We start from the raw sequence: 22,165 nt of genomic DNA, 5'->3' as shown, positions 1-22,165 counted from the left end.
TCTTTTTCTGCTAAAGTGTAAATAAACCAAGCTTATGACTTCGCAGTTTTTTAAGCATCTCATATATTTATTTATGTAGAGAGAAACTAAAACAACTAATAGAGAAGAGGATTGGCAAAGAGAATTTCATAGAGAAACTAGGATTTATTAGCAAACACGAGTTATACTCCAGAGCATCCCAGAAACCCCAGCCAAACTTCCCGAGTCCAGAATACATGATATTTGATCATGAGTTTACAAAGCTGGTGAAAGAACTTGAAGGTAAGCTGTGAGGGTTACACTGACCCAAAGCCATTGTGGGTGCATCAACATGTGCGCACGTGTGTGTGTGTGTGTGTGTGTGTGTGTGTGTATGTGTATGTGTGTGTGTGTGTTTCTTTCTGGATGTGGACGAGTAATGAGCCGGGAAGTTCATCTGCAGCACATGGAAAGACCGGATGGATTCTGTAAAATTAGAAAGTATTGCATGACCGTCATGAGTTGGACTAGTTTTACTCATTAGATCCTTAAAATTAAGTTGTGTTTACAATGCTTAAAATTTAGCTAGAAAAAGTGTACCTAACTCCTTGGGGCCCTGAATTCAGTCTGCAGAACCACAGAAAGCATTCAGTACAGACTTTAAATACGTTTTCTTTTACAGGTGTTATTACTAAGGCTATTTATAAGTCCAGTGAAGAAGATAAGAAAGAGGAGGAGGTAAAGAAAACATTAGAACAGCATGACAACATTGTGACTCACTATAAGAATATGATTCGTGAGCAAGTAAGTACCAGTATTTCAAGTGGGGGAGAGATGCAGAAAGTAAACATTATTTCTGAAAGCACCTGTTTATTAAATTGATCACTTACTACGTGCTAGGCACTGTGCAGGATGTTATGGATCCAAATGTGGATCAAATGGATTCTCTTGTCATTTCCAGGTGAAAAACAGACCTGTATTATTGTGGCATATATGCTACAGCAGATTAAACATAGTGCTGAAGTTAAAGGGTCAGGATGAGCAGAACCTGGGTGTAGATAGTTCTCTAGAAGAGAGGCAGGAGATGGCATACAGCTCAGTAAGTCTGCTGTGGCTCCTGGCTGTGTGAAGGAGAAGTTTGAGGGTAAAAGCTAGAGGGAGGGAGTTCAGGAAGGAGGTTATTGTGGTGGTTGGCTAGGGAAGGAGGTTAGGACACTGGTGGTAGCAGTGATGTTGATGTTTGCTGCGTTCTGTGAACTTGGCATCTATTTTAAATACTGTTTCATTTCGTCTTCACAACATCCTTGTAAGTAGTGACTAACTATATTCGCTTTAGGATAAATGGGGAATCTGTGACTTAGTGAATTCTCCCAGCAATTCTCAGTAATTGTAGAACAGAATGTGAGTGCGTCTGCCTTAGTGACAGTGGAAAGCTCATACTCTCTGGTGCGGCAGGGACAGACTTGAGAAGTGTGGAAACTGAAGTTAAAACCTAGCAGGACTTGGTCATGTTTCTCTGCAGGTGTTAAATTGCAGAAATGGTAAAGTGTAATCCCCAGGTTTCTGTGGTGGGCAGCCGAGTGTGGTCCTGTTAAACAGGCAGCTCCATAGAGTAGGTGATGATCAGAATGCTATTTTCAGCCATTCAGAATGCTAGTTGGTGTCCTTTACTCACGTTCTATTGCTCACTTTAAGCCTCTGTTATGTCCTTTAAAATGTTGTTTCATTTCTTACAAATGATTATAGTATTATCTGGAAAATTAGATTATGATGTCGTTACAATTCCAATGACATTAAAAGAAGCGTGGCAGCACATGTGGGGTAGGTTTATCTTCTCTATGTTGTTGTTTTTTCTTCCTCACAATATATATTGAGATTGAAAATATATATTGAGAGTGATAATAGAGTTGTATGCTTAGTGTTTGCTCTCAGCCTTTCAGTGTTCAACCAATTCAATAAACTAGGATCAATCTTTGCTTGAAATTTGAGTCATCAAACTATCCCAGTTACATACAAATTTTTAATCTATGTCTTAGTTCAAATATAGTCACTTTTAGTTTATGAATATAATATTTTTAGAAGAATAGAAGATAAATATTTGGAATGTGGTTCATAGCTTATATTTGGAACTGATACAGTTGATTTAGAAAGAGAAGAGTCTTTTGACATAATTACTGGTTTATTTATAAAATTAACATTTTATACATTCTCACTACTTAAATACTGCTAGACTTAATAAACATCTAGAACTATAAAAATATTTATATTCTTTGAATGACATTTAAAAATTCATCCTAAGGAAATTCTCAAAAAAACTGTCAAATGAGCAAATATACTTACATAATAAAATTTATCATTTTGAAAAGTGGAAATTAACTTCAGTGTTAAAAACATTTGATATAATAATCTACACAGGAAGTAGAAAGTATAAAAAGACAAGATCTCCTGAGTAAATTGGGAGCATGGGGACCTTGGGGGAGGTCTGAAGGGAGGAGGGGAGAGACAGGGAGGAGAGCAGAGAAAAATGTAGAACTCAATAAATATCATGGACCACATAAATAAATAAATAAATAAATAAATAAATAAATATTTGCTATGATTTATATAACATCTCTTTGATTAAGTGAGCATTAAGATTGTAACTGTACAGCTGGAAAAATGAGTCAAGAAGACCAGGGCTGGGATGTCAGCACCCACATAACAGACAAGGTGCCTAGTGCTCCTGTAACCCCAGCTTTGAGCAGAACAAAGAAGGATTACTGGGACTTGCTGGCTAGTCAAGAAAACATGAGCTCTAAGTTCAGGAAGAGACTGTGTTACGGAATAAGTATAGTATGATAGAGGGCAATGCCCAGTCCCTCTTGTGGCCTGCATGTAGTAATATAAGCAGCGGGGCTGCGTCCCCAGCACCCCAGCTGCTCGGCTAGCTTATGCCCCGAAATAATTACACGGACACTGTATTCTTTTAATAACTGCTTGGCCCATTTCTATCTAACCTCTTCTCGGCTAACTCTCACACCTGGACTAGCCCATTTCTAATATTCCATGTAGCACAGCTAGGTGCGCTTACCGGGAAGATTCTAGCCTAAGTCCATCCTGGGTCGGAGCTTCATGGCATGCATCTTCCCTGGAGCGGGGAGCATGGCATCCCTCTCTGAGGCGTCTGCTCCCGAGGGAAGAGCTGTGGAGTCTGAGCTCACTTCCTCTTCCTCCCAGCGTTCTGTTTACTCCTCCCACCTATCTTCTAACCAATGAGAGCCAAGCAGTTTCTTTTTATTTAACCAATGACCTTCCTCCATCACCTGCACATGTGAACATGCACGCACAGGCACACAGATGCACACACAAATTGTTTTTTAAATTATGATTGTGAAAATTGTATAGTAGTAAGAAATTAGTAACAAAATAAGTATAAGTATAGAAAATTAGTTATCTAAGTGTTCTACAAATATATGTGAACTGACTATGGCAAGTTTAGAAAACATAAGCTCGAACCTGCTTGTGCCCCATTTTCTTTTCTTTTTATTATTTTAAATTATGAGTGTGTGTGTGGTGGGGTGGGGGTTATGTGCACATGAGTGCAGATGTCCAAAGAGACCAGAAGTGTGGGATCCTTCTCCTCTGACTTCCACACATGTGCCTATGTACATACTCACACATACATTATCAAGTAAATAACATAGATGTGTATGTATATCTTCATTTGCTAAGTTTCTTAAGTAGTTTGGTATACATTTCTTACCTAGTTCATGACCTCAAAATGAGTTTTTGTTTTTGGTTTTTTTTTTTTTATTAAAAAAGGACTAAACTTTATTGACAAACTGCTACAGACATTTTGACATAAGTTTAAGCTACTATTTAGGTAGACTTAACACATGTAGCGTTTAATCTTCTGAGAACAAAATGGGAGGATGGTACAAATCCATTAGGACTTTAACTTATGTACAAAGTGGATTTCGAATCCATTTTCATTCAGCTGCAGTGTGCCTTTTTATATCATGCTAGTGTTGAGACATATCTGACTTCCTTAAGAACAGCTCAGAATTGACAATGGTCAGTTTAATGCACACCATCAGCTTTTGGCCCCAGTGTCCAAGTGAGTTTTCCATGAAGTGCAGAATCTCAGAGGGACAAAATCCTCTTATTATCAGTGCTACTGATAACCTGAAAAGATTGAGGCTAAAACGTACTCCATCAAATTCCATTTAGGTGGCTAACTCCTCTCCCCCATCATTCTTAGTCAAACTCTACCTCTCCCCCACACCCCGACTAAGTATCTCTAAACCCTGTATGTCTGGGGCTAGGTTTCAAAACCCACATAATGAAAAGATCAGTTTTACAAACCTAATTTTGTTGTTGTTTTAAGTCAGTTAATGTTAAAAATAGCATCAACTATTTATTTCATGAGGATCTTTCATATTAAAATTTAACCTTAAGATTCAAGCACCATGTGCTTTTAAAGGAAACACTTTTAGAGCCGTCTGAGCTCACTTTTACATGGTGGTGCCTACTGCTGTCAACACTGTGATTTTACATCGTAAGCAGCCCTGAATTTTGAAATATAGCCTAGTTTGGGATTCTGCAAATATGGCTTTATAGGGTGCCTCAAATCAAAACTAAGAAAAAGTTAACAAGCCTTTGCTTCAGAACCTTTAAGCAAGCAATGCCACTTCTGAAACTAACATGTTGTGTGTTTTTACTCAACTTCTTTTTTTATTCTAAAAGGTACACTGTTTAAACAACAAAGAAAAAAAGCATCTACACACTTAAAAATTTTGATATCCTAAATCTATTTTAACTCATTTTAAAATACTACATACAGAAGCCAGAACGCAGAGTTAAGAATGGGACCACGAAGCCGGGCGGTGGTGGCGCACGCCTTTAATCCCAGCACTCGGGAGGCAGAGGCAGGCGGATCTCTGTGAGTTCGAGGCCAGCCTGGTCTACAAGAGCTAGTTCCAGGACAGGAACCAAAAGCTACGGAGAAACCCTGTCTCGAAAAATCAAAAAAAAAAAAAAAAAAAAAAGAATGGGACCACGAAGAAAAACACTTAGACAGTTACTTGTCTAGTGGGTAAAGCAACAGGAATCCTGGGATACAAGAAATCACTAACAACTTTGCTCATAACTGATATTTTCCCCTCCTGTTTGTGTTCTCTGTATGATCCCTTCACTGGCCTACCTGGGGGGGGGGGGGGTCCTTCAGTGATGGCCTGGTTCCATTCCAATCATCATGTCCATAAGCGTCATAAGAATCTTGAAGCTCCCCATGTCCATAGTCATACTATTCTGACTCCCTGGCTCTGGCTGTAATAGCCTTCATATCCTCATCACTCTTTTCTGTATATGTAGCATCATCTCCACAGTCTTCGTAGGTTTCTGCTGCAGGTGCTGAAGGTAAAGGTATTCTCTGGGTGCCTGCTGTCCGAGCTCATGGTGTTGGGCACCTCTCACTGGGGTCCCACGAACCAAAGCCCCTCGAGGTGGTTCAACACCACGACCTCTGGGAACAGATGGAGGAGGCGGGGCAGCTCCTTGTTCTCTCACTGGTACCCCACGACCACGAGAGGGTTCAGGAACTCCATTCAAGTAGGACAGTTCTAGAAACTGCTCCTGGCAGATATCATCATTATATCTGGTACTAGAAATTTACTTAACTTCCTCCATGGCATGGGCCATAAGAGCAATAAGCCTCACAGAGGGGCCCAGAGACTTCAGTGAAGACATGCAGATCCATATTTAAATGGGCATATTTGGGGTCTCTGGCCTTGTGAAGCTATTCTTCCTTGACTTTGTCTCTCACTTTGAACAGAGATCTTTGCACCAATCTCTTTCCGGAGTCTTTTGATTGTATTTCCTTGTGGTCCAAGAATGTCCCCCACAAAATTGAACTTTGGATCCTGCTTGATAGGTATCGGTACCCGTTCTTTCAGTTTCATGTTCTTATGAGAAAACAAATCCAAATAATTCTCCTCGTCGTCTCTTTTTGACTCTCCCTTCTGAATCTTCTCAATTTCTATGGACAAGAGCTGCATGGTGTGAGTGAAAGACAGGTTGTGGGAGCCCTTCTCAGCCATGAGTTCGGGCAAGTACTTACTCTCGCCCCGTCTTGGGACCCCATCTTGGCCATGGCTGTGGCTGATAGGTGCGGAACCCACGGGACAGGCGCTTCGGGACCCGTGGCTGAGGGAGGCAGCAGCAGCGTGGCAGGCAAGGCCCGTACGCCCCCTCTAGGTCCACCTCTGCCTCTCCGGTACTGGTGACCGGTGTGGCAGTGGCGACGGCCAAGTTGAGGTCTGATGCACCGAGGGGCTGACGCCTGAAGGGTCCATGGAGCCGTTGCGGCCTGAGGACCGAGTCAGGCACGCGGCTGGGTCGTTCCTGCGCTGCATGGGGAGAATGTGTGGCGCGAGGGCGGAAGCGATGCAATGCTGAAGCGGTTGGCTGGGATGGAAAAGCTGGAGCGAAAGCGACTGAAGGTGACCCAGCGAGAGAGAGCTTTGGTTTTTTTTCTTTGTTTTTTCCATTTGGTTTTCTTAGATAGTAGCGGTGAAATTGCAGGCTGTGCCATGGTCTCCCCAGTGGAGCTTTGCTTGAAACCTCTGGATGATGATTGGCTTTGCACTTATATTCAAGTCCTAATGCTTAATTATTGGTTGATTTTGGAAACATTAGGTGTTTTAACATACTGGTCTTTTTTAAATTTTATTTTATTTGTGTGCGTAGTGTTAATTAGTATGAAATGAGAATGTCTGACTCTGTTTTGTTTCACAGGACCTACAGCTGGAAGAATTGAAGCAGCAAGTTTCTACATTGAAATGTCAAAACGAACAGCTTCAGACTGCAGTCACACAGCAGGCGTCTCAGATTCAGCAGCACAAGGATCAGTATAATCTCCTTAAAGTCCAGCTCGGTGAGTGAAGGTGTCCAGGTCACTCTGTCCTCAGCTGGACAGATAGAGTCTCTGTGGACCTGTTGTTCCTGAACTGTAGCCATGGTGACGAACTCTCAAGTTAGAATTTAATGCAGAAAGACCCTTAAAGACAGAGAGACCCTGTCTCGAAAAAACAAAATGATTAAGACCAGATCTTTCCGGTTTGAAGTCCAGTCTTTAGCTCCCTGCTTGATTGTCTGACCCAGTGACTGTTGACCCTGGTGACACAGTTTTGACTCATGATTACAAGCTCCCCAGGTGAGCCTAAGCCATAGGCTATTTGAGATTGGTTGATAGAGTATTTCAGTTGCTTCTATTCCAAAGTTGAAATAATAACATTCATATCATCTGAAAATTAAATGAAATATCCTCTCTCTATAAAGTTCTAGTTCAGTACCAGGCAGATAGGCAAGAAGTCACATCTCTCATTTTCAAAGGGTGGTTTTCGTATAAGATGCTATTGTCTGTGGCTGTACATGGGCATTTGGGTGCTGCTGGGGTCTGGACCTGACCTTGTAAACTCTCCTTTACTTGGCAAAAGGGAAGCACTCCTGTGATTGCCCTGCCGGTTTCCTGGGTTAAAAAGACATCCACTGGAGTCTTGGGTGATCTTATTTACAGTCTTCTAGTCCCAGTGGCAGAAAGCTTGTTTGATAGCAGCTTTCCCAATGTTGTGCCTGTTTAACAGGAAAAGACAATCACCATCAAGGTTCCCACGGTGATGGGGCTCAGGTGAATGGCATACAGCCAGAAGAAATCAGTCGGCTGAGGGAAGAGGTGGAAGAGCTAAAAAGTCAGCAGGGACTCTTACAAAGCCAGCTAGCCGAAAAGGACTCTTTGATAGAAAATTTGGTGAGTAGATGTTGAAAAAGAGGTGTAAATAAGATCAAGATCTCATCGTCTTGTTTGCTTTTGGGTTTATGTGTTTGTTTTGTTTTGAGACAGAGCTCCCTGTGGAGCTCTGTCTGGTCTGGAACTCATTATATAGGCCAGGCCGGCCTCGAACTCACAGATATCCTGAGAGCTAGAATGAAAATTACATACCATCATTCCGAACCCTGTTCTTATTTTTACAGTCTCAGCCATTCCAGGTGATCTTGAATTCCTGATCCTCCTGCCTTCACCTTCCAAGGGCTGGAATCACAGATGTGTGTCTCCAAGCCTGGCTTGATGCTTCTAAACTCACTGTGTAGGCCATGTTTGCCTTGAGTTCACAGAGGTCTTCCTGCCTCTCCCTCCTGGGTGCTGAGATTAAAATGAGGGCCACTGCACAAGCTCATTTTCTTTGGAGACAGCGTCTCTGTAGCCCTGCCTTTCCTGGAACCCACTTCTTCTGCTAGGATTAAAGGCTTGCTTTTTTTTCTTTCTCAAGTGATGGGGATTATTTCTTTAAAAATGATGGTGTGGTTTAGAGACTCTGTGTGTGTGTGTGTGTGTGTGTGTGTGTGTGTGTGTGTGTTCAGGCAAGGGCACTCAAGCCTCGGGGTGGAGGTCAAAGGACAGTTTTCAGGCTTTGATTCTCTCCTTTGACTGTGTAGGTCTCAGGAGTCAAAGTCTTATTGTCAGGCTCGATTACAATACCTCTGCATGCTGAGCCATCTCACGGACTTCTCACACTTAAAATGAGATAGCTTTTTCTAATGAGGAAGTAGTTCAGGAAATATCTGTTTTTATGCTTTTACCCCTTACTACTTCGGGTACTTGTTTAGATGTAATGACTCACTTGGTGTAAGTCTAACTTCTGAAGCTGAGGGAAGCTATAGACAGACAGTCAGCAAGCGCTGTGTTGAAATAGAATCTTACATAAAAGAATTGAAATCTTCATGTGAAATCTTTTGGTGAGCTTTTGGTGGCTGTGTGTTTGTCTGCTTTGGCTTTCCTTTCTCTACAGATCTAACTTATTTCACAGTTTGTTCCTCTGCTAATTGTAGAAATCTTCACAAGTGTCTGCTGGGAATGAACAGGCATCAGCAGCAGCTTTACCCAGAGATTCCGAGCAAGTCGTAGAATTAAAACAGGTAATTTTCTAGCTTGAGCCCAGTTCTGTTTTGTTTTGTTTCAGTTCCAGTAGAGTAAAACCCTGCAGTTGTATTGTTCTAGAACTCCATTGCCAGGAGTAATAAAATTTGGTAATTAAGACAGCTTTGAAAATCCAGAAGGTATGTTTACCTTGACAGTAATGTTTCGTCTTTTATTGGTTGGTTTTAAATTTCTTACATTTGTTTATTTTGTGCTATAAATGTGTGCACATGCACATCTGAAAGTCAGGACAGCTTGAAGGAGTTGGTTCTCTCCCTCTACCACGAAGATCCTAGGCTTGGTTTCAGGAAGTCAGCTACTGAGTCATCTGGCTGACCCAGCTTCTCGTCTGAGTTTCCTTCTTTGCTCCCTCTTTTCTGTTCGTTCTTTCTTTCTTTCTTCCTTTCTTTCTGTGCTATAAAGGAATGCATGCTTACTTGGAAAGAGAAATGACCAGAACTCAGGCTGTGCGGCCATGTTGCCTACTGTCTCTTCCACTGGTCAGCTGGCCGCGCTCGCAGATAGAGCTGCCTGAGAGGGGTGACCTGAGGTGCCTATGTCACCAGCATCTCACACTTCTCAGTGCTTACGTTATGTGTACCAATGTTTTGCCTGCATAAATGCATGAGCGTGAACGTATGTGCGCCACATACATGCAGTGTTCACAGAGGCCCAAAGAGGGCATCCAATCCCCTGGAACTGGAGCTGCCATGTGGGTGCTGGGAGCCAATCTCAGATGCTCTGCAAGAACAGCAAGTGCTCTCAGCTACTGAGCCGCCTCTCCAATTACTCAGACCTTCTCCAAATCAGTTGTCATTTCTAGTCTTTAGGTCTCCAGCAGTTGTTCACAATATTGCTTGTGTAGGCGAGGTAAATGTACTATTTTGGTTTTACTGAGTTTGCCAATACTAAAATATTAAATTAGAACAAATTAAGTTATTACTATGTCACTTTACCTTGGAAATAAAAAGTTTAGTTAAGCTTCCCAGTGAAACTTTGATAGAATATTTTTTTAAATTGCCTTTTAGTTTTTTTACTTTCCCCAGTTTTCTTTTGTAAGTGTATACGTGCCTGCATGCATAAGTATGTGTGTGCAGTGGCTTTTGGGTTTAGTTGTTGTTTTAAGGCAGGGTCTCTCTATGTAGCCATGACTGTCCTATAGCTCACTCTGTGGACCAGGCTGGCCTCAAGCTCACAGAGATCCTCCTGCCCTTTCCTCCCAAGTGCTGGAATTAAAGGTGTGTACCATCATGCCCAGCAAATATACAATTTTTTAAATGATAGCTGTGTAGGGTTTTAAAGCAACATAGGGATTTTTGTTTTGTTTTTTGTTTGTTTTGTTTTTTGGGGGGTTCGAGACAGGGTTTTAATGTAGCCCTTGAGCCTGTTCTGGAACGAGCTCTTGTGGACCAGACGGGCCTCGAATGCAGAGATCCACCTACCTCTGCCTCCCAAGTGCTGGGATTAAAGGCATGTGCCGCCACTGCCCAGCTTAGCAACATAGGATTTTAATTATTATATTTTACAAAATGCTGTATAGGAGCAGGGGAGGTGAGTCAGTAGGTAAAGTGTTTGCTGCACAAGCATTAGCACTTGAGTTTGAATCCCCAGCACCCACTTCAGAGAAAAGCAGACATTGTGTCACGTGCCTGTAGGACGGGAATCCTAGCTAGGGGGATGGCCAGTCTAGCCAAAACACAAAACAGCATGATAGCATGCTCCAGGTTCAGTGAGAGACTGTCAGAAAATAAAGTGGAGAGCAATTACAGAAGAGGTGTGTGTGCATGATAGGCATAGGAGGCAGAACAGAAGATGATCATTAGTCACGTGCTGTAGCTCAGCAGCAGACACATCTCCAGACTCTGCCCCGTGGCCTGAGGAGCACGGAGCACCACTGTATGGGAGCTACCATTTTAATTGCTTCTCTAGCATTGTACTTGGGTGGAGGAGGGCAATAAACATTAGAAAGTTGAACAACATAAACTCTAATTTCTTGCCTCGTTTTCATGGTAGCACTGCTGCTGTCATGTTTGGTGGCCCCTACCCTAGAGCTATCCAGCTCTGCAGTTGCAAATGCTAGGTCTGTAGGCTTCCGCCAGGAGTAGTGGGACCCATGAGCACTGGCAGGGATCTGATGGCTCTCTCACAAATAGACTGTGAACCAGCCCTCAGTGTTTAAGCCCCACTTTCACTGTTCTTCTTAGGACATCTAAGGGCACCAGGAGACGACAGATTCCTTGTAAATCAGGGGCCAACTTTGCTTTCTCTGTGGTCAGCCTAGCTTTCTAGTTTCCCGGTGTATTTCCTTCTGAAATTCTCCAGGCTCATTTTCTGTCCTTATGCCTACCTGCCTGTCTGATTTCCTTTTTTCCCTTGTTCCTCCCTTTATGATTTTCTTTGAGGGGGTGGCATGGGGAGAACATACAGGGTCTCAAAAGGCAACAGAGATAAACAAATGTGTTTCATTTTCCATCTTTAACCTAACATAAAACTTGGACATCATCATTTTTTGAGGAGAGGGTCAAGGAAGGATTTTCCCTGTAAATGGGTGTTTTCTGTTTTGTCACAACTCTGCTCTTATTCTCAGGAACTGACAGCTCTGAAGTCCCAGTTAAACTCACAGTCTCTGGAGATGACCAGACTCCAGGCAGAAAATCGTGAGCTGCTACAGAGAGCAGAAGCCTTGGTGAGTCATCTTTGTCTCTCTTTGGAAGGCAGGAAGATGAAGGCATCTGCTCTCTCTGCCACAGCCTTTATGACCCAGTAGCCAGAGTTCCCGTGACAGAGACTTCAGGGTAGCCTCTCTCTTTCTTTCTTTCTTTCTTTCTTTCTTTCTTTCTCTCTCTCTCCCTCTCTCCCTCTCTCCCTCCCTCCCTCCCTCCCTTTCTCTCTTCCTCTCTTTCTCTTTTTGTTTTCTTTTTATTGCTGTACGGATTCATTAAGTTACTGAATGGTTTATTTTACTGGTGTAGCAACCATTTCCATCACTTTTCATCCAAGCTGATAGCTTCCTTATTGCTATAAAATTATCAGAATCCCATGCACTTTACCAGAGTCAAACCACCACCCAACAAAGCCCCCACAAGTGCCTCATGTCTGTGGGGTATCTCCAGTGTCTGCCGAGTGGGTTGATTGCACCCACGTGTATAATCACTTATTTAAAGGACCCAACCCCCCCCCCCATCTTTTCTCCAGAACATACTTTCTCAATCTGGGTAGTCTGAAAATTCCAAGTCTTCATTTTTACATGATCATTTGTAATTTCTCTCTTCTCTTACATTCCATTCTTCTGTAAGCTGCAGAGAGACTGACTGCACAGTGGTCCTTTGTTTAGGATGTCAGCTATGTAAGGTTTCAGTTACTCACGTGTGCCCGGCATAATGATGGCTGAGCTAGATCCCAGCTGGGGCAGTGTTCAAGACACATTCCAACACAGGTGTGTGGACCAACATACTGAATGGTCAGTTGATCTCCATTCTCCCAGAATACTAGGTCACAATCCTGCCAAGTTCTTTGCTGCTCATAACAGGGATTATTTTTATCTTTCCTCTAATTCTCAATAACTTACTTTCCATTTCTCTCTGTGACATCACCAGAAGCACATTTAGCTTTTATATTTCTACCAACAATCTCTAATGTATGTGCACAAAGCTAAAAATAATAAATCCTTTTCAGAATTGCCTTTACTGTTCGTATTTCTATCAACAGTTCTTCAAAATGGCTTAGGCTTTGTCTGATGTGCATCCAAAACCCCATTCATTACCCTGTCCCAAAGCCACTTTCCCATTTCTAGGCATGTGTTTAATCAACACCCACTCTCTGGTATTTATGGAGAAAAGGTGGGCACTAAAATGTCTTGGTTCATATAACATCTAAAATGCTTGTATCTCACCAGCTAATGGCATTTGGGTGGGTTTATCACCTGGGGCGACAGTTGTGGACTTAGCCAGGAATGTTACGAGGTAAAGATTCAGGGCTGAGCCCTGATGCTAGTGCTTTGCTGGACTGACCTTGACACTTGCCTTCCTTGTTCTCTGATGCAGTTTAATGCCATCCACGGTGGGACAGCTTGTCTGTCACAGACCACTTCATTGCTTTCGTATAAAACCACAAGGAGTTTTGTTTTCTGTCATTTGAAATAAAACTTCAAAACAGCAAGAAGATATACACACAGAATTTGTATCTTTTGTAGTTTAAAGAGACTTTTTTTTTTTCAAACTTGTGTTTTCAGGCAAAGTCAGCCCCTGTTGAGGGAGAGAGCGAGAATGTGGCCACTGCTAAAACTACTGATGTGGAAGGACGGCTGTCTGCCTTGCTGCAGGAGACAAAAGAATTAAAGGTTGGTTTTGGTAAACTTGCTACTTATCATACATAATATGAAATAAATTCTGGAAAACCTGGCTATTTCATTTCATGTCTGAGCCTCTTAGCCTTAGAAAGAAAACTGGAAACTAGGGTTTTGTCTTGTTTTCCAAGCTATGGTTTGTCTGTTTAGCCCTGACTGTCTTGGAACTCTCTCAGTGACAAGACTGCCCTTGAATGCAGATATTCACCTGCCTCTGCCTCCCAAGTGCTGGGGTTAAAAGGTGTGTGCTGCCACCACGCAGCAGGTTTTCTTACCAACATCAGTGTTTAGTCACACCAAAATGAAGGCAGGAAATTTGGGCAATACTAGTACCGCAACATTATAGCCAGACATGTTGGCGCACAGCCTTAATCCTACTTAGTACTGAGGCAGAGGACTGTGAGTTCCGGGCCAACCAGGCATGCATGATGAGACTGTCTCAGAAAACAGAATGACATACAGACTTCCATAGGGCTGAGAAATGCTGGCAGACATGTCAGAATAGGTAACATGAAGAAAAGAATTGGGACATTCATAAATCTTGAAAGAGAAAGATGAAATAGACTCTTTGGATTATGTTTAAGTTATTTATGTTGTGATTTTATTTGAAAATATTCTTTCCATTTAATTCTCAGAATGAAATGGGACTTTTCTTTCCTTTGAGTTTTGAGTTCTAATTGTGGTGCCAGCCAGCTTCTATACAATGTTATCTCAGGGTTTGGGTGAGGATGGCTAAGGTTTGGACATTCTACTTTGTTCATTGTGGCTTTCTTTGCTAAGTAGGCTGGCAGATTCCCTGGATGTATGTTTTAAGACTTATGTACCTTCAGTTCCCACACCAAGCTTCAGGTTGATCAGTTGTCACATGCTAGTTACCCTCACCTTCCTGTGAGCAAACATCCTGAGAGAAGAACTCCGAGGGGCTGAGGTTCATCTTGGGTCGTGGTTCACATATTGCAGTCCATAACAGCTGGGGGTGCAGAGGCTCCTCACAGCATGGTGACCAGAACGTGAGGTCGCCAAACATTAGCAGATCAGAGAATGACAGCTCCAGGCAGACCAGAAACAGATAGTCACCTTCAAGACCCACTACTAGTGACCTGTATCTGCCACCTAAACCATCACCCACAATGATTTGTCATTGACAGAAACTATCGTGAGCTTTGGAAATGAGTACTGACTGTAGATCACTACTTGTCACTTTTCTTTTAGAATGAAATTAAAGCCCTGTCTGAGGAGAAAACTGCCATTAAAATGCAACTGGATTCATCTAACAGCACCATCGCCATCCTACAAATGGAGAAAGACAAGTTAGACATAGAAGTGACTGATTCTAAGAAAGAACAAGATGATCTCTTGGTACTGTTGGCTGACCAGGATCAGAAAATTCTGTCACTGAAGAGTAAACTCAAGATCCTCGGCCATCCAGTAAGCCTGAAATATTTCCACAAGGGTTCTGTGATTTGTAAAGTGTGTTTCTAAGTTTAATGCTTCATGGAAAAGTTGTGTCCTATGTTAGCCTTAGAAATGTGGGGTTGAGAACACGGTATTACCTGTTCAGTGAGTTGGTCTGAGAAAAATCAAATTCTCTTTGCAGTATTTGAAGACCTTGAGCCTAGAAAATAGTTGATTTCATTGCTTCTCGGTGATAAGACCACCATCAGGGGTGGGTTCTGTGATCATTATTTCACCACAGTGGGTTCAGACTCATAGATGGGAAAGTGTGGCCATTTATTGTTAAAGTTAACTGACCAGCATTACCCATTCATGTTAAAAATGACAGGGAGCCTGAGCATTATGAAGTCAAGGAAATCTGATCTACTATGACAGACTAGTAATATTAGTAATTAATGTGTGTTAAACAGTCACATACTTATTTGTATGTATTATGTGTGTATATGAACAAATCTATATTTTCCCCTTAGGTTGAAGAAGAAGATGAATCTGGAGACCAAGATGATGATGACGATGAAACGGATGATGGTGACAAGGACCAGGACATCTAGCTTAAACCCTAGGAATGATAAAGATTATGTCATTACTTTGAACAAGTCTTAAGACAGTGCTTTGGTTTGCCACCTCCACAAAAAAAAAAAAAAAAAAAAAAGATTTAGAACCAGGCAGAAAGAATTCACTAATAAAATTATTGTTTATGTTTTTTAATATTGCTTCCCATGTGGGAAACTTTAAAACTCTAACCTCATGTGGAAGTTTTATTTATGTTCATCTGAACTCTCCCAAAATATAATTTGCAGAGAGCACCAGGCTCCAAAATAGACCACTTGAAGGTGTGTGGTGGGGTTCATTAGGCGTGGTGGCGATACAGTTGGCCTTATTGGTTCTCTGGTTGCTTTTCAGAACCTGTGACTTCAGTCCTAACACATTTGATTTAATGTGTACTGAATGGGAACCAGTTATTTCTAAATCAGCATTTGAGTTCTCACCTTACTATTCCTTGTAAAGAAAGGACTCTAATTAAAGACAGTATAGCCTGGGCTCAGGGGTCGTGTGTGCTGTCACCCACCCACCCCTAGTGTGCCTTTCAGAAGAGCAGGATGGGGCAGTTTAGAGGGAGTGTTTGCCATCAAACAGGGCCACATTCTGCCTTCGGAAGAAAGGAAAGACTGCCCGAGCGTGGAGAGCTATTCTGAGAAACTGCAACAGTGGATTAAAGTGGCTGCTTTTCTTTCTGTCTAAGCTCAAGATGGAAAACAGATAATAGTCAACAGTTCATACAGCTGGGATTTAGCATTGTTTGATTATCATAAAACATGTTCTTAGTTTTAAAAATACCCAAACTATGATTTATATAATTTATTGGAATTTTTGCTGAATAGGTGTAAGTCAGATAATAGATTTTTAAAAAGCAATGAAGCAATGTGTCAAAGTCTAATGTTTTCATAATAAAAATAGATATTATGTTCACTTAATCCCTGTCATGGTTCCCTTTGTTTCGGTTTAAATGAAGTATTTAGTTCCTCATAAGAAGTAAATGAAGGGCTGGAGAGATGGCTCAATGGTTAAGAGCATTGCCTGCTCTTCCAAAGGTCCTGAGTTCAATTCCCAGCAACCACATGGTGGCTCACAACCATCTGTAATGAGGTCTGGTGCCCTCTTCTGGCCTGCAGGCATACAGGCAAACAGAATAATGTATACCTAATAAATAAATAGAAGTAAATGAAATGCTAAAGAGACGTCTTGGTCACTATCCTGTTGCTGTAAAGAGCCACCATAACCGAGGCAGCTCTTACAAAACAAAGTATTTAATTGGGAACTGGCTTAGAATTTGAGGGGTTTAGTCCTTTGTCATCATGACGGGGAGCATGGCAGCACACAGGACACTAGAGCAGCAGATGGAGCTACACCCTGATCCAGACCAAGAGAGAGACCCTGGGCCACTCTCATATCCACTCCCCTAGTCCTTCTAATCCTGTCTGATAGTGCTGCTCCCTGGTGACAGAGCATTCAAATGTAGAGTCTGTGGGGTCGTTCGTTCTCGTTCACACCGCCACACTTCTCTCTGTCAGGAGCAGTCTTACCAGGGTTCTGTAAAATTGAAAGGGACTAGTGGGAGCAGTTGCTAGAGTGGAAGAAGCAATTTAGAGTGAAGTTAGGGTTTGGGTTTTTACCACTGTCTGGGGGCCAGTCTCCCAGCAACACAGGGCTTTGATAAGAATTCATGGAGTCAACAAATGTAGAATTTTTTACCTGAGGGGGTAGGGGAAAAGGCACTCACAAACTCTCTTAATGATCTCCTTTTTCTCTATTCTGTCTCTCTCTCTCTCTCTCTCTCTCTCTCTCTCTCTCTCTCTCTCTTTTTCCAGGCAGTATAAGAGTCAAAATGATTCTCAAATGAATGATTATAGATAAAAACATGGTTTTCATCTCCCTCACATGATTAAACATTTTATGTATTACAGGTGAAAACAAACTATCCCAAGAATCCACATGCAAGCCGGGCGATGGTGGCGCACGCCTTTAATCCCAGCACTCGGGAGGCAGAGGCAGGCGGATCTCTGTGAGTTCGAGACCAGCCTGGTCTACAGAGCTAGTTCCAGGACAGGCTCCAAAGCCACAGAGAAACCCTGTCTCAAAACCAAAAAAAAAAAAAAATCCACATGCATTCATACCCAAGCAGTTTATTACAGATTAACTGTGTGAGCAAACAAGGTGTTCTTCTTGTCGGGTCCTTTATTGGCAGGCTGAATTTTGCAGTTACAAAGAAAGGACCAATTATTTTATTACATATCTTAAAAAGGTAATCTTAGAAGGAATCTTAAATCACAAACCTAAACTTTTATATGTGAAAAAGAATCACTCAGCTCTACTTTAAGTCTTTAGGGTGCATATCCATTCATTAATAGTTTTTTTTATCAGGAGATTGAGGACAGAAATGGGTATAAGGAATTGATTGTCACCTTTGGTCGTTAACCAAACCTAGCAAAGAGAGCACGTCAGCCAGTAATAATTGGGCTGCTTTGTTGTTCCCTGACCTTAAAGAGTCCCGCATTCAACTATGTGCCTTTCTAAGACTTTGGGTTGTCTTCCTGGGTTTTCACCTCAAAGTTATTTAATAAAAACATCTGAGTCTAACTTTGTTGTATACGAAGTTTTGTTTCAGCTGTGATGAGCTCTGAGACCTGTGAACACATCTGACATTAAAGTTAAAAGAATTTAAGTTAGCTGGACTACTGGGACTCAATTGTTAGTCATTATCTATCCATGCAATTACTTAGGTGAGACTCGCAGGCTCTGGCTGTGAAATATACCCTTGTATTTATTTTTATTCATCAAAACTCTGTATAAGCTATCAGTATTGTTATCAAATTAAACAGTACAACTTAGGGAGGGGTCATCTTCTTGACAATCCACAAGTAAAAATGCCCAGTAGAACAGGATGTTTCCAAGAGATAAGCACACTATAATAGCGGCAGTGGAGATCTCCTCATGTCCACTCACACCGTGCAACATACCAGAGAAACAGAGCTGCAGCAAACATGTAGAGGCACAGCAGAAGCAAAAGACATTCTGGGGTCTGCAGTCCCGTGGCCTTGCCTAAACAAGATTGGCTCATCACAGGATTACCTTCCGCTGGCTGACACCTGGAACTTCAACTTGCTGCTCCTCTGGCATGGCCAACGGCAGGTTTTTTCCCCCCTCTTCTCATTTTTAATTGACCCTTGAGAATTCTGTACAATGTGTTTCAGTCATATTTACCTAACTCCATCAAGAGCCACAGCTCCTTTTCTACCTGGCCAACTTTTCCACCCACCAAGTCCAGGACTAGATCATCATCCTGACTATTGGGGGGCTCTCACTAGGCCATCATCCTGCTTGCTCTCTGTCTTCTGGCATCTCCCTTTTCCCATCATCCTCTCTGCCCAGAAATCCTACCTACCTATTCCTTTCAGCCTTATATTAAACCAATCAGAGTGAAGCATCATGGCATACAGAAGATTATTCCACAACAGTGGGACCCTACCGAGCCCTTTACAACTGACCCTTCAGAGGGATGTTGACACTTTTCTGGAAAGTTGGCAGTCTGCTGAAACTGCCTTTATTCTCAGTGCTGTCCAGAGTCCCAGCTCACAGGTGAATGGGTTGTTGTTTATCTGGAATTATGCTGAGAGGAGAACAGATATGCATCATTTTGTTGCAACTAGATTAGAGCCTTGTGGTAGTTTGAATAGAAATGACGACCATACGCTCATATATTTGAATGCTTGGTCGTCAGGCAGCGGCACTACTTGAGAGGTATGTGGAGATGTGACCTTGTTAGAGGAAGTGTGTCACTGAGATGGGCTTTGGTTTGCCAGTGTCTTTGGCTCCGGATGTAGAACTTCCAGCTACCACGACTGCCTGTGTGCTGCCATGCTCCCTGCCATGAGGGAAACGGACTGAACCTCTGAACTGTAAGCCAGCCCTAACTACATGCTTTCCTTATTAAGAGCTACCATGGTTGTGGTGACACTGACTGAGACAGGCCTTGGAATGCTCCTCGGAACTAATCTTCACGAGTAAAGCAAAACCTACTGGTTTATTCAGCTCTAAGCACCGAGGATGTGGCGCAGGAAAAGACAAAGTCCCGTGTTTAACTTACATTTTAGAGTAAGCTTTCATAAATATACAGCCAGTGCTTGGTAGCTTTTGGAAAGAAGACTGCATATTATTCAGAGTTGGATGGAAAGCCGCAAGAGTGATTAGATATATTGCTGCCCACAGATTCCATCTCTTCTCTGCTGAGAATTGTCTGGGGCAGAGTCGTGAAGGAAGTCAAGAGACCATGTAAGAAGTTATTGCCATGGTCCACACTATATTGTAGGGTAAAGGTGTCTACAGCGGTACGAATGGAGATGCATTCTGAGAGCGGGGCTAATAGGACTCAAACTGTAAATACCCAGGGGATAGAGGAGGAAGGGGAAAAAATCAAGACCAGTTTCTAGAAAGGGCAATATGGATTGCAGAGTTCAAGATGAGAGGAGCAAGTGGTCAAGGGTTATGTTTCCTGTGGACTTACTGACCCCGAGATCCACATGCATACTGTCATACATAAGTGTGTTCATCGGGGAAATAGATGTGGAAGTTTGGGGTTCCTGGAGCCAGAAAAATAGTGGAATTTAAATCCACACGGCAGCATTAGCTCTTTTAGGGAATGTGGAGACACAGCTGCCAAGAACCGAGCCAGAGAAGTTCAGGCTTTGGGGATTAGCTGAGCTTCAGAACATTGAATGAATAATACCCCAGAACGAATCCGAGCATCGGAATGGAGAGGAAAACCAGAAGCCTGATATCTGAGTTGATTGCCCCCTGCAATTTTGGAAAGTGAAAATGTAACTCTTTCTGAAACATTTAATGACCACTTTATTTCTATGGATAAAGAGTTTCTATTTGGGGGTACTGGGGGTAGAATCTAGGAGCTGACTATTTTAATCTAATCAAATGTGCTTTTAGTGAAATCTGCTCCGCCAACCAGTTAGAAGCTAAGTGTCTGATGAAGATGCTGCTTAAAGTTCCATTGTGTCATTTTTTTTTAATTAATTTATTTATTATGTATACAATATTCTGTCCGTATGCCTAAAGGCCAGAAGAGGGCGCCAGACCTCTTTACAGATGGTTGTGAGCCACCATGTGGTTGCTGGGAATTGAACTCAGGACCTTTGGAAGAGGAGGCAATGCTCTTAACCACTGAGCCATCTCTCCAGCCCCCATTGTGTCATTTATAATGTGTGTTTTATAATGCAAATTATTTTAGCAAGATGTCCCGTTTCTTTTTTTTTGAGATTTTTATTTTATTTATTTATTAAAGATTTCTGCCTCCTCCCCGCCACCGCCTCCCATTTCCCTCCCCCTCCCCCAATCAAGTCCCCCTCCCTCATCAGCCCGAAGAGCAATCAGGGTTCCATGCCCTGTGGGAAGTCCAAGGAACCCCACCTCCATCCAGGTCTAGTAAGGTGAGCATCCAAACTACCCATTTCTTATGGGTTAGTGCTGGCACTTCTGATGAGAAGTGATCCTTTCTCTTGATATATCAGGAACGTCACATTTCTGTATGGCTCCCACATGAAAACGATGTGACTTGTCACCTCTCATGGATACGTTGTCTATCTTAAGAAGGGTTTTCCCTTCCTTCCTAGCAAATCAGTCATTTCCCCCCATTTCCATCATAGGCACGTGTGAATAGTTTTAGTTTCAAACCTAAGTCCACATGGGGCCTTCGCTGTGATAGACGCTGTCTACAAATACAGGTGGGGCACCCATGAGGTTGAGAACACAGGCAGACCCTTGCTTTGCTGGCCTTTTCCAGCTCTGAGCTTTTATTTCTAGACTTACTTGAGGGGGCTGGAGAGATGGCTCAGAGGTTAAGAGCATTGCTACTTGATAAATGTATTACTCTGGCATGCAGTGGGTTTGGAAAAGCTTGCCATCTGGCACTCCACTGCCCTTTGCAGCGAGGCTCTTTGGCCTGTCTGGCATTTCATGCAGCTGTTCCCGAGAGGCAAGGTAGTTGCTGTGGAGGGACAGGGGTGGGTCTTCTGTGTCTTTTACCTGAATGTTCTTGAGCCACAAAAGGGCTGCATAAAGCAAGCAAGAAAAAAAAAGAAAGAAAGAAAGAAAGAAAGAAAGGGAGGGAGGGAGGGGAAGGAAAGAAAGAAAGAAAAAAAGAAAGAAAGAAAGAAAGAGGAAATCAGGAAAGGATTTTACAGCTAAAAAGATAGAGTATATAAAAGTAATGAGAACCAGAATGACTGAGTGAAAGAGCACTGGCTGCTGTTTCAGGGGACCCAGGTTCAATCCCCAGCACCCACATGGCAATTCAAAACATCTAACTCTATTCCCAGGGGATCTGATACCATCCTCTGGCCTCTATGGGCACTGTGCACACATCACAAGCACAGATACAACATCCATACACATAAAATTTTAATTAGGTGAGCTAAACAAAAGATTGTCGTATTAATTCTCTATACTGTGTTCGGATTTCTCATAAGTTGAATGAGTTAAATCAATACCTGTTTGTTACCTCACCGTTGCTGAGGGGCAGAAGCCAGGGCACAGATGAACTGAACCTTCTGTCCTCATCCCAGGCTGCAGTCAGGGTGGTACCAGTCATAGAAGTAAATACAATTAAAAAACCTTTCTCTCACCAAGTTAACATTTTAAAACAATAAATAAAAGGTATGAAATGAAAACAATGAGGGTGTTAAATTATCAGTGATAACTAGAGTATATTTTAGAATGTATACATACCTACACCCAAGTTCTACTTTGTAAGATTCTGAGATAAGGGCAGGACCACTATCTATTCACAAACACACACACACACACAAACCATGCATAGCCCACCAACCCACAAATAGGTGATTCTGGATTCCAATGCCTGGTGGTGGCAAATTCTCAGCATCAAGTCC

The 22,165-nt window shown here is 42.3% G+C and overlaps 1 protein-coding gene and 1 pseudogene across 4 annotated transcripts in view; one reads left to right on the top strand and one right to left on the bottom strand.

The window, feature by feature from the left end:
- The window catches only part of Uso1 (USO1 vesicle transport factor), a 66,206-nt gene extending 50,020 nt beyond the window's left edge, over nucleotides 1-16,186 (top strand). For all 4 annotated transcript variants that reach the window (XM_041671311.1, XM_041671315.1, XM_041671312.1 and 1 more), the window contains 9 exons: nucleotides 80-261; nucleotides 641-762; nucleotides 6,733-6,871; nucleotides 7,581-7,744; nucleotides 8,824-8,910; nucleotides 11,499-11,597; nucleotides 13,143-13,250; nucleotides 14,469-14,684; nucleotides 15,182-16,186. In XM_041671311.1, coding sequence (XP_041527245.1) covers nucleotides 80-261; nucleotides 641-762; nucleotides 6,733-6,871; nucleotides 7,581-7,744; nucleotides 8,824-8,910; nucleotides 11,499-11,597; nucleotides 13,143-13,250; nucleotides 14,469-14,684; nucleotides 15,182-15,262 — 1,198 coding nt within the window. In that variant the 3' untranslated portion in view covers nucleotides 15,263-16,186. The remainder of the gene's footprint in view (nucleotides 1-79; nucleotides 262-640; nucleotides 763-6,732; nucleotides 6,872-7,580; nucleotides 7,745-8,823; nucleotides 8,911-11,498; nucleotides 11,598-13,142; nucleotides 13,251-14,468; nucleotides 14,685-15,181) is intronic.
- Nucleotides 5,010-6,514, bottom strand: LOC121460817 (annotated as a pseudogene).
- Nucleotides 16,187-22,165: the final 5,979 nt, after the last annotated feature.

The sequence above is a fragment of the Microtus oregoni genome, unplaced genomic scaffold, assembly GCF_018167655.1.
Source record: "Microtus oregoni isolate MIOR12 unplaced genomic scaffold, Mior012 000021F_ref0000039, whole genome shotgun sequence".
NCBI lineage: Eukaryota > Metazoa > Chordata > Mammalia > Rodentia > Cricetidae > Microtus > Microtus oregoni.
This window is presented reverse-complemented; position numbering and strand designations above follow the sequence as displayed.